General features: G+C 38.3%; 1 protein-coding gene across 3 annotated transcripts in view; it reads right to left on the bottom strand.

The window, feature by feature from the left end:
• ANO6 (anoctamin 6) overlaps positions 1-13,470 on the bottom strand; it is a 184,709-nt gene that overhangs the window by 107,726 nt on the left and 63,513 nt on the right. For all 3 annotated transcript variants that reach the window (XM_038577414.1, XM_038577415.1, XM_038577416.1), the window contains one exon: positions 5,215-5,294. In XM_038577414.1, coding sequence (XP_038433342.1) covers positions 5,215-5,294 — 80 coding nt within the window. The remainder of the gene's footprint in view (positions 1-5,214; positions 5,295-13,470) is intronic.

Genomic DNA, 13,470 nt, shown 5'->3' with positions numbered 1-13,470 from the left:
CCCTGCTTTCAGATCTTTTCACTTGTCATGTTCTGAACACCCTCTTTCTGCGATATGCCCTGACCACTCTATTGAAACCCTAACCATCCCCCACACCCCCAACACACATATATAATCCTTACTTTACTCTTCTCTAAAGGACTTACCATATTGTGCCATGTTATGTATCTTATTTTGGCCTTAATGTGTCCCCCACCAAAATATAAGCTCTATAAGTACAGGGATATTTTTTCTATTGCTCACTATTAATGCCTCAAATAGTAGATCATGAGGAATCACATATACTTTCATCATGTTAAAGACAGCCAAATAAGAATTTCAGGAAACCAACAGTATTTTGTGTGCAGTATTACTTCCCCCTCAGAAAGGGAGCCAGTTACACAAAATCCCAAACAGGATAATAACTCTTCAGGCCTCCTCCTTTCTGCGTAACCACAAGCGTGGAATAAAGGGGACACATTTTTGCTCCATTTTTATCCTCATCTTCCTGAGTCTATGTTTTAGCTTAGTCTTTCTAAATCCTGAGATTTCTCATCATCTTCCTTGGTTTATCCTATTATAATCCTAATACTCTTTTGTGAGCCTAAACTCTTATTATTTACTGCAAATTTGGCAGAAGCTAAACCAAGGAAAACAGCATCCATTGGCATGAAACAAGAGGCGGTAAGAATCTTCCTGCCTCTAAAAGCCAGGAGAGTTAGACTTAAAACTCAAGTTCTGGAAGGGATAGAAAGGGGAATATTACTAGCGAGACTTAGATCACAAAATGTAAATCTTTAGCTTTTCCTTTCCTCTCATGTCTTTTTGTGTTGACAGCAGCCTGGTTCCCATCCAGCTAGCTACAAGCAGATTCACCATTGATCCATCAGCATTCCTCTCCTTGTGTACTCAAGGCATTCAGGCCCATTCAGGCCCAGGCTCCTGGGTCAGTACCAAAAGACTCAGGGTTTCTAGAAAAAGCCTTGATCATTAATCAACTTTTCCCTTACTTTTTTCCACTCCTTAGGGCTTGGAATGAACCTGGGGTCCTCTGGGCCAGCAATGACTAATAAGCCCTGAACTAACCCCATCGGATCACCTTTGCTCTTAAGCAGACCTGAAAGTGAGAGCACCAAGGAAGCCTGGGTTGCCCTACCTCTGCATGCTACCATGTTGCAGAAAAACCCTGATCTGCTCCATTACCATGCTGGTGGCTCCCCACCCTTGGTTCTCATCGATTGCCTCATTCTGCAGCCTCTGCTTTAAAGTCTGAACTCTACAAGGTTATCCGGCTCTCTGATATTCAGTACCCAATCTCCCTTTGGCCAAATCCCTTCTCCAGAGTCTGATACTGATCATTATGAACCTAGTCTATTTTCAGAGCCCCTGTCCCTAAATGACGGCCACCAATCACAGGGCTCCAGAGCATCTGGCTGTGTCACTATTTCCTTGACTAGATCCCCCTTGAATTAATTGCTTTGAAAATTACAATGTGATTAATTATAGCTCACCAACACAAGGGAACAGAAGTTAGGGAAGATAACAATAATGTTAAAGAAAAAAATAGCATGGAGCTGTACACCTTAATCCTACACAGTGCTGCATGTCAATTATATCTCAATACAGCTGGAAAAACAATAGTGTAGGACAAGGTGCAGGATAAAATATTAAGTTAATAAAGAAGATTATAAATAGATTTTCACTGTGCTTAGACAAAAAAAAAAAAAAAAGCGAACTAGGATTGAGGTGCTTTCCTACCACAATGAGATCCCCCAGTTATTCTCTGTAAAATCAGCACTTGACCAGGCCCCTTTCACCATAAGCCCCACCCACACATCCACCCTGCCTCCAAGTGGGGCTATGCCCAGTTTCCACATGTCCTCAGCTCCTCACAAGCAAGAACACAGGCACCTCATGTCCACGGTCTATTCTCCCCTTAATATTTTGGAGAGTCTGGCAAAGCTCACTCTGGGTCTGTGAAGCGGAGTAGGAGGTGGGGAGGAGCAGCACGGGTGTGCAGGGGACAGGTCATCGGTGGGCAACTCCGCAGGGAGCAGGAGAAGGAGATGTGGCGTGGGCCCAAGAACAAGGCACACAGGAGCTTCGGAACAGTGTTTATTTACCTGGGATTTCTGCAGACCCTACAGCAGTACCGGCTCTGCCTGCCGAGTCACATTACACACACCTGAGCTGTGAAGGAACCTTCCACATGCTTACCATGCTGGTAACCGAGGCTACTCAGCCAGCACTGCTCGCTCAGGCCTTGTTTCAAATGAAAGAAAAACAAAAATCCTGAAGGAAACAAACTAATAACGATAAGCATTTTGTTCTCCCCGTTGGCCAAACTATATCAATACACTCTGTTGTATAAAAAGACTAGCTCTTGATCCTCCTAAAGTCTGAACTATTTGAGAAGAAGGCCTGAATAAACACGGTCTACACCTTGCTTTATTTCAGTTCACCTTGGCAAACGGCAGCGGCACCTGGCCAATGCCAGGTGGAGAAAAACAGAACACCGATGCTTCCGCTCCTCTTACTCTTCTCCATCTTCTTTCTGTTTTCAGTGTTGCTTTGTGCCAGGCTCCCTCTGCTCCTAGGTGTTGCACACCCTGTTTCTGATTTAAATTTTCGGTTTGGATCAACTTACCTGGCTTTGTCCTGGCATCAGCTCGATCCACCTGCCTACACACTGGAGCCACCCGTTTTCACTGCCACTGCCACTGCCACTTTCTGCCTACAAAACAGGCTTCCCTTCCACAGTGTGCCTGGTTCCCTTGAGTATGCTGTTCTCAAGGCACCTTATGCACCTGTTTGTTTACCAGGGAGACTGCAGTTTGGGAAACAGATGTGTGCTGGGAACTGAAGTGCAGGGGCCATGGTGATGTGGGGAGAAAACACAAATGGTTATGTACGTGGTACCCGACGATGTGGCATGCAATGAGCATCAGATGTGTGAAAATCTAAAATCTGAAAAGCACAAGAAAATCACATACTCCTTTCTAAACATGGTATGAACACGCAATTGGGGAAAGATAATTGTTGGCTATAGAAATCTTGTATCAACCACACATATAAGGAAACCAGGCTTAACAACTTTAGCTCCACTAATATAAGGTGATCTTAAGAAAAGATTTCAGATATTCTTTTTAAGCATTTTCTTACACAGCCATATAGTGGAATTTATTGAATTTTAATGTGTATGTGGCACGACTACACAGCATAAACTAATGTTTTGGTTTTTTGTTTTTTTCCAAAGATTTTACTTATTTATTTGAGAGACAGAGAGTGACAGTGAGAGAGAACACAAGCAGGGAGGACAGGGAGAAGCAGACTCCCCGCTGAGCAGGGAGCACAACACAGAGTTCGATCCCAGGACCCTAAGATCACGACCTGAGCCGAAGGCAGATGTTTAACCAACTGAGCCACCCAGGCACCTTGACTCTAGAGATTCTTGAGGCATGACAGTGAGAAAGAAAAATATGGAGATTTAGCCTAAAAAAAAATCTCCTTTCAGTTTGAGCGTTCTCAGACCCATTGTTAAGAGAAATCTCTCAAAACATAAGTATATTCTGTGATCCTCAAGTTCTCCTTGTCATTTCAACTTAGACTCACCAGTCTTCACCCCTTGAAAAAAGGATAATGAGGTGGTCAGGAGGTTAACACCGAAGGTAGAATGACATTCCCAGTGTAGACTATCTGTTGCAAAAACCTAAGGCATGCCAACCTCAAACATCCTAATACACGAAAATCTGTTCTTGAGGAAAATACTTTTATTTTCACATAACGAATCAACGTAAACTATACAGGTGTTCAGCAAGCACATCAACACTTGATTGCACACAGCTCTCTTTATTAGATATAGTGCTTAAGGAGTATCGACGAGGAGCATTTAGAAAATAAAACAAAAAAAGGGCCAGCTCCACCAGCCTGTATCAATTTCATATTCAAATGTGAAATATCTCTGTCAAGTCTGCTTTGGGGCTCTAACTATAGAAGTTAGAAAAACCATAAAACTGCTCTGCTACTTTAAGGTACAGGATACATTGGTGAGCATTCACAATTTTCCTTCACTGAAAATCTCATTGAATATAACAGGGAAGTCATTGAATACTATGTCTTTCTATTATATCCAAGTGATTTTCACAGTAGGCAATCTGCTAGTACACCACAGGAGGCCACATTGTGAAATAAAATGGCACTGTGGATATAGTTTTATGTGCGATCCCTTTTCAGTCCAGAGCACTGCCTAGTTTCCTTACTCTTGGCTGAATTGAGTAAGTAATCCATAAAGAAGAGGAAAAGCACATAATGAGTTCCTTTTTTTAATTTTTTTTTTGGTCTTAATCAATAATACAATTGTGCTCTGCCAATTACTGGTGTGGCAGCTGTATATCACACTTCAAAAATAAACAAAAAAAAAAAAAAAGACTTTTGCCTTGCTTAAGTGGTAGACAAGCTATTTGCAGCAAGGGGCAAATGTAAGTAAGTCTAGGTAGATCCTGGCGTGCTTTTCCTACACATCTGGTGCAATACTATGGTACATGAGTCAGAGAACACTTCTTCCCACCCCCCTCTTCAAATGAGCCTAAGAGAAAACCTATTTAGTAAGGACATTCTGCGCATGGCATCCTATGTGCTTAATTTTCTTTAAACAAGGCATTAATAAAATCACAGTAGCATCTAATAAGATTTTTAATTCCTTGAGGGTGAGAACCATGGCTAATCTTTAATGAGTCTAATTTAGTGAGAGCCTTTAGTTCCCCTCTTGGTAGGTACAGCCAACAAAATATGCCTAGCCCTACAAGATCCATCTATCTAGGTTGTATGACTGAAGGCTCCAGAATGAAATGGGAATCAGACTGATCAACGTACCCATATGTGCTCAGTAAAGACTGGTTTCCAGAGTCACTCATAGCAGAAACTGTTAGCAAGGCTATCACTGAATAAAGGAGGAGTTTTGGAAATAACAATGCTACTTTACTGCAGAAAGAGTTCCCATCTGCTAGTACACAGCAGTATGAAGAATAAGACTACAGATCATGACACCAAGACACTGTAGTTCAGTAACCTGTTCCCCAGAGAACCAGAGCTTTAAATACTCAGCCCTGCCACTGAGAACTGGGCTAGATTTAGAAGCACTGAAGGCAAGATTTCATTAAAAAATCTTTTTCTCCATTTTGTGAGAACTCTCTAGGCTAACCAAGACAAATTTAAGATAAGAGTGGCAGTACTTACAAACTCTGGGGTTCGGAAATCAGGCTGACTTTCCAGTGGTCCAAAATTGGAGACAGTTGTCTGTTCGAGGTTGTCCAACACTAAAAATAAACAAAAAAAAACCATGACTTTTATTGGCTTATATACTTTTTTGCCTTTAAACACTGTTTTAACAACTGTATTTAGCATTTGTGGCATACCTCCAGGTTTACATTATTTAACACTTTCAGCTATCAGGGACATTCAAAATCTTTGGCAGCTATTTCATCTATTGGACAATGCCATGCTTTTACGATACTCAGTCTTAAAATGCTCTAGGCTAGATCTATTATGGAAAATCATTTAGCTTCTACATGGAAGGACACAGCAACTAAACGTTATAAAATTCTAGCTAAGTAACATTTTAGCCTACTAATGTTCTTTCTTCAACTATATCTCAGAGAACTGATACGGAGTCATCTTGGGGTAGCAATTTTCTGTTTTAAAATCTGTTGAATAGCACTATCTGATAGAAATATACTGGAAGCCAAATACAATTTTCTACTAGGTACATTTTGAAAATAAAAAAATAGGTAAAATTAATCTGAGTAATATGATTCATTTAACTTGATATACCCAGATTATCATTTGAACATGTATTCATATAAAAAATTATTAAATAGTTTACTTTTTTTAATACTAAGTCTTAGAAAGCCAATGTGATGTTATACTCACAACACATCTCAATTTCGACTAGCCACATTTCTGCAGCTCAATAGCCACATGTGCCTAGTGGTCACTGTACTTAATAACACAGTGTGAGAGGGATAAAGGAACCAAATCCAGAAGCTGGGTTTTTCTGCAAGACACCAGTGTCACCATATCAACAAGTTCCTGATATGAATAAAAGCAAGTGTTCCAGATCAAAAGATAAAGGGAAAACAACCATCTGCAGTGTATGCTTCTAGACTGGATCCTGGCTTAAACCAGATGTCGAAGACTTAAAAACAAATGGGGGAAAATGGAATATTGATTAAGTGTTGGATTATAGTAAGAAATTATTAATACTGGTAAGTGTAACAATGTAATTTGGACTGCGTAGGAAAATGTTCTTAATTAAATGAACTTAAATATGCTTAAATATTTAAATGTTTAAGTAAACATTTAAATAAATTTAAATAAATGTTCTAATTTATCAACAGGTCTAGCCTCTTCAATACATCAATGACACAAAAAAGGCAGACAGAGATTTAAAGAGCATAAGGAACCTATCTCCAATGTGTTTTTTTTTCCCATACCACCAAACAATTAACTGAATTCTGACACTATCTACCTGAAGATAGCATCAGACCACAGGTTAAGGGCTTAGTCCCACAAGACAACCCCTAGCAAGTCCAGGTTGTCACCTGCGCTTCGGACTGACTGGCTTTATATCAAAGATTCTCACCACCCTCTCCTTGGGTTCAATTAATTTGCTAGAGTGGCTCACAGAACTCAGAGAAACATTTACTCACATTTACTGGTTTATTAGAAAGGGTCTGATAAAGGATACAGATGAACAGCCAGAAGAAGAGATGCAAGGGCAAAGTATATGAGAAGAGGCATAGGGCTTCGATGCCCTCTCTTCATGAAGAGACACACTGTAAACCAACCTGAAGCTCTCCAAACCCTGTCCTCTGGGGTTTTAGTTAGGTTTCATTACTTAGGCATGATTGATTGAATCAACTGTCAACCCACTGCCTTGGAGGTCAGAGGGTAGGACTGAGGTTCAACCCCCTAAACTCCTGATGGGTTCCCCTTTCAACCAGCCCCCATCCTGTGGTCACCTAGGGGCTTTCCAAAAGTCACCTCAACAACATAACAAACAGCACTTTTTATCTATCTCAACACTTAGGAAGTTACTAGAATTGTAGGAGCTCTGAAGTGCCAGGAACTGAGGAAAACCAAACATATATTTCTTATTATAAATCACAATATCACAACAACCATTAGCAGCATATGGTACTCATCTGCATTCTAACTTGGACCAACCAGCTGTAAAGGACATATTTATCAAAAATAGGAAGACTGAATATGGAATGAGCATTAAATTGTGTTAAGACATTACTTTTAATTTTATGAAGTGTGATGCTATCTTGGCTTTGTAGTGCCTTTTTAAAATGCATTCTAGTTTTTAAAAATAATCCATTAGAGGCTTTTGTGAAGAAAAAGGCTGAGTCCCTATCAATCCAGAAAAAATTCCCTTTAGTGGCCCAAAATAAAGCTTACTGGGAGAGATTGATTAAAAGATCTCTAAAGTGACTGTTTAAACAAAACCAAAATGTCAGCCAACAATTCAACTCCCAAATTCTTAGGTTTGGTACATCACTAAGAAATATCCCAAAATCCAGATTAGATTTTATATTTACTCAGAATCCCGTTCATGAAATTCAGATCACTGTACACCTATAAACTGAAAGGAAATGCCAGTAGCAACGACAACACAAACAAGTGATTCTAACTTGAGTTCATCACAGGACCCCTAAAATGTGAACCAAAGCAGAAACAAGGTAAGCCAAAGCCTGAAGAACTGCAACCAAAGCCAAAATTACTGGGCTTGCCTCTGAGAACACTAGGAGGACGGACCGTGGTAGTTACTGTGCAGCCTGTTACACTTAGGGAATTGTAACGTAATAAACTGGTTTATTCCAACATCAGAACAACGGTTGTTAAACTGGTTTATTCCAACATCAGAACAACGGTTGTCCAAGATAATTATTACATTCCTGAAGGCCGCTTCTAGAACTTCCTAATATGTGTTTATACTAGTAGCTATGACATTGTGTTTTAAATTGGTGTTCTGCAGCTTGGTTTACATTAGGAAGAAAAGACCTAAACTTTTTTATAATAGTTAGATATTTAAAAAATTATGTATGTGGTATTTATGATATGCTGGGTTGTTTTTTTTGTTGTTGTTTTTCTTTTTTTGGCAGAACCAGCAAGTCATTGAAATGGAATACTGCAGATATTTTTAAAAACGAGTCTTATAAATCTGATGCAGTGATCTAATTTTTGCATCTTTTACAATTAGATGCCCAATTTAACTATTAGGAATCTGGGGTCAAAAGACAGGATAGAGCACAGTGTGGGGAGAGATAAAGGAACACACTGTGGGAGGGATATCGGTTTTTTTTTTTTTTTTCTTTTTCAGGATAGGCTTAAGAAAGTATGCATTTGCCAAAAGACAGAGCAGAAACAAGATGTATTACCCAGATGTTTTATCAAATTAAAGGCATCTATGCAGCTTGAGAGGATTTGTGAGAGAAAATATAGAACTATTTATAGTTTTAGTTATTCCGCTGGTAATGGAAACTAATAGATTCACTGCTTAATGTCAACACAAAGGAGAAACTGTAAATTTGAGTGAATAAAAACAGAAGTGGCTTTACTGAAACACCATCTAGGTAGAACAAAGCTGCAGCTGTTGCTCTCATGACCTACCGTAGTACTGAGAAGCAAATGATTTATGATGCTAATATGATAATTATACTTCCACTACTGAACAGCTCCCATTACTGTTTGATATTCTCATTTCTGGTAATGTAACACAGCTGAAAAAGTTCATTTCTCAGCAAAAAGAGTCAAAATCAAGGTGACACTTTGAGGGCTTTTTATGAAAAACAGGGCAGAGTCAGGGAAAAGACATTCTAATAAGGCAAAAATGTTAATTTTTTCCCTTATATAAATCATTTTTCATGCACCATTTTGAAATGTATTTTAGTATTGTCAACACGCCTCGCTTTACATGACAGAGGTACCACCTTGAATGGCTTCATGATTAGTTCATTTAATTTCAGCATTTGGAATATAAAAGTATTTTTTGGGACCTCTGTGTCATCTATTCATCAAAAAGCTGACTAAAAAACTGAAAACTAGTTATTCTAATATGATGAAAAAACTTTGGCTTTGACCTATCAGTGGAATTTTGTACAGATGTACAATGAAAGCAGAATTGAAAGTCAGGCTCCACAAACATTCAGTGCCTAGTTTATATTTTACACAGTCATTGTGCTGTTAGGCTCCAGGGATAACAAGAAGAACCAGGCAGGCAAGTCTTCCTCTTCTTGAGAAAAAGAAATTGAGACATGATGAAGGTTAATTTTAAGCTAATTAGTAAGTGCCAGGCTACACAGACTTATGGAGTACTGAAGGAATATTGTGGAAAACACCATGCCCACATCTAACAATTGGTTTATGTAGGTAAAAGTTAAATAATTGAGGGTTTAGGTAAAAAAAAACAAACAAACACTAAATTACTTTTCTAAAATTTAATAATCACATAACAATTAGTTAAAAGTGAAAGAACAGTATATTTTAAAAACTATCAACATAGGTAAGTATAGTAAGATTAAAGCAATACAGTCATTGGTGGTACTGGTTCTGACTTATTTGGCAGAACAAAACAAAGGACCCAATATCTAGAGGTGTAGTCATTTTAATGGGTTCATAACACCACACTACTAGAAACCTCACCAGAGAGTTGCAATTCATATGATTATTCATCTGTCAATTAGAAGAAATGGAGTAATTCTTATTATCAGATTGCAAAATAGATCATTTCTATAGTAAAGCAAATCTAAGACTTAGAGTGGGTGATAAAAGGAGCTATTATCTATAATTTTGTAAGTTAGATAATCTATTATCCATCAGAAAACACAAGAAAGACCTTTCAGGAAATTCATGAGTAAAAAAACAAAGTGCCTGATATGTAGTACCCGGGCAATAATCAGAATTAGGCACTCACATTTTATCTAAAGGCACCAGCATGGAAGTGGGTGGGTCCAACTGACATTTATTATAGTGATTGGTTACCACTGAAATAATCAGACACATAGTGAATATCTGAGAGACAGTAGATAAAAATAGATGAACCCGGTGCAAAGGGCACTGGGCATGGATTAAAGGGACTGACTTCAAGTCCTGATTCTGCAATGTAGCTGCATGATCATAGGCAATAACTTAGTCTCAGTTTATTTATCTGAAGCTGTTAATAAAACTACTTTCCCTTGTTATCTCACAGGGCTGTGCAAAGGACACAAATGACAATTCAAAAGCATGTTGTAAAAAAATATAGCATTGTATAAATATAAATTAAGTTCATGTACACAGACCCAGAGATATGCAAAAAATGTAAACAGAAATTTCCTGAGTGTGTTATTTTATGCTTGGCTCTTCTAAACATCTGATCTTATTCAATCCTATTTTTATCTTTGTTTTCACAGATGATGAAAATTTGAAGTTATTAGTTGCCTGGAGTCAACCACCAAAAGTGACACAATGAGAATCTGAACCTGTCCAATTCCAGAATTGGACTTATTTTTAAATATACTGATTTATCTCCTCACCTGAAGTAATTCCAAGCCCCCCATTGCTAAACATAAGTTGATAAGGAATCAAGATCACATTGTACATATTAAGTCAAATAGATAGTAGCAAATAACATCTTGAAAAACAAATGATAGAATGGTATAGTGAAATGTATTATACAGCTAGCACAATTAGAAGGACTAATGGAAAACCTCCACAAAATAAGTAAACGGATAACAATATTCTGGCAAATGGCTAAAGACATGCAGGTGTCAAGGAGTACAAACATCAAGATGAAAAAGTAGAGAAACTGTCTTCAGGAATGCCATGATCTAGTGATTGTACAAGAAACATCAAAGGAATGGCCTATTCACCTTGGGAATGAGGATGTATTCACATATTCAGACTGGGCAGGATGTTTAATGATTTGCCAGGCAGTCCTGTACCTGAAACTCTGCTGCCATTTGACTAGACTAGATGTCTCTGAAAATCGGTCTCAGCATCTATGTGATATTTGACCTGAATGCTAGCAGCCACCCATCACTATTCCCAAAGTAACTACACACCTGAGCCATCATTCTCTATCACTTCACACTTTCCAGCTATTACGTGGGTCCACCTAGTCTCATTACCCACATCACTTCCAACTGAGCCTACCCAACAGGTCCTGCATCATCCCGTGGGAGGCATATTTGATCCTCAGGTTCTAGTATCTCTTTCTCTGGTCTCAGTTTAACAGGATCTATTGTATTTCGGTGACAATTAAGTAGGGGAAAATCTATTTCCCATATTATCCATGGGCTGTAAGCCTGCAGATTACAGACCCTGTCATAGTAAATGAGATTCTAAAATGAGGCCAAAGAGTCACCATATATGAAAAGAAAGTTAATAATGAGACATAAAACACAAAGACAGGAGAGTTTCTTTCAAGGCTAAGATGGCTGTGTTTTACCACGCGGGGCAGTGCACCTGAATTGTAAGACCTCTACATAGTATGACTGTGGCTTCAGGCATACCGTTTAACCCTAAATCTGTTTCCTCACCAATAAAGTGTAGATAATAATACCTACATCAGCAGGTCACTGTGGAGAACAAATTAACTGACACATATATAAAAGTGACTTGAAAAGTATTAAGTACTATATAAATACTGGCTATTATTTTATTTTTACTTCAATCTTTAACAAATTATGGCATTCTTAACCTTGCTAAGGCACCAAGTTTTCCTCTTGACTTTTTACCTTGACACTTCTTTTTAATAAAATAAATTCAAATGTGAAAAAAATAACATTAATTCAGCAAATATTTTTAAATGACCTTAATGTCCTACACACTGTTGGCTACTACTCGCGATGAAAAGAGATGTGACTCAAGAAATGTTTCCTCATTTTTCTAAATCTGGATAGATGATTTTTTTTTTTTTTTACCCTAGCCTGTTACTGGCACTTCAACTCAATTACGATAATATTAAAATGAAAAAAAAATGTGACATTATCTTCTAATAATTTCTGGAATGCAATTTCAAATTGCATTTGATGGTTATTATAAGAGTCCTGTTTTTCCTATCCTAAGGCAAAAGTGTCCTCTCTCACTCTCTGTCTCTGGTATGTGCTCTTTCTTTCTCTCAGATAATTCTGGAAGTAGAAGAAATAGCTGAAGGGGAAGGAACAAAGGACGAAGGGAAAGACATCATTCATGAAGACATCAAATTTGTTAGGGTAAGGAAATTTTTGACACACGTCTGAAACTCAATACTATCCATCAGGCAGTTGAAAAAATTAATTAATGTTCTCCCTACATTATGGTAAAAACTGCCTTGTTCCAAAGTTCCCCCCTCTTGTGCTTGCCAATTTTGATTAATGTACTGTATTAGCATTGATTCAACTACCTAAGCCAGAGTTGGGGTCATTCTTCACTTTTCTCTTTCCCACACTTGACGTTTGGTCAGTCACCAAGTTTTATGCTTTTTATTTTTTTTTTAAAGATGTCATTTACTTATTTGAGGAAGACAGAGAGAAAGAAAGTGAGAGTGGGCGGGGGGGATGCAGAGAGATGGGAGAAGCAGGCTCCTCACTGAGCAGGAACCCCAATGTGATCCTTGATCCCAGGACCTGGGGATCATGACCTGCGTCGAAGGCAGACACTTAAACAACTGAGCCACCCAGGTACCCCATCCTTTTTATTTCTAAACTCATCTTAAGTACACTTCATCTGGAATGCACATCCCTTCATTGCCTCCTCATTGCCTTTACCCTTTCTTTAAATATGTATTCCAACGCCAGTTATGTACCAAGTTACTTGCCTCAACTTCATGCTCGTATAGCACTTTGCATTGTCTAGTAAAACCTGTCAGGTCACCACTATAGGTGTCCAAAAACTGAACTGGCATTATCAGTTATTATAACAGTATTTTTCAGTTGCTCTTCTAGAGTGTGGAAGACAAATAAAGATGAGTGATTATCTTACACAAAATTTCAGCCTATACTGAACAGAAGCCCAAATAATCACATGGTAGTTGTGTTCTCACAATTAGCCACCACCACAGAAGATAAAATCTTGGGAAGATATAGGTGTCTGTCCCCCTTATCGTATTGTATGGCCCTGATTCATTTTTCTTTTCCACTGGTCTATGAGCTCTTGGGGGATAAGCCATTGTCTTACTCTTCTTTGTTTCTTGAGGATTTGAAATAATATTTAATATATTACAGAGTCTCCATAAGTGAGCAGAACCAAAGACGGGATGAATTATAAACTCTGTGTCATTCTAAAAAGTCACTAGCACTCTTCAATTCCTCAGAATGTAGTCTCATTACTTACATAATGATAACAGAGTTTTTATATTTCCAGCAACATACTGCATTGGGCCACAGTGAGGTATGTTCATACCAAGGCAGGCTAATAATATAGTGCTCCTTCAAGATAATATTATTCAAATATTTTGACAATATTTAT

Source organism: Canis lupus, chromosome 27 (genome assembly GCF_011100685.1).
Source record: "Canis lupus familiaris isolate Mischka breed German Shepherd chromosome 27, alternate assembly UU_Cfam_GSD_1.0, whole genome shotgun sequence".
NCBI lineage: Eukaryota > Metazoa > Chordata > Mammalia > Carnivora > Canidae > Canis > Canis lupus.
The sequence above is the reverse complement of the archived record's forward strand: the minus strand, read 5'-3'. Positions and strand labels throughout refer to the sequence as shown.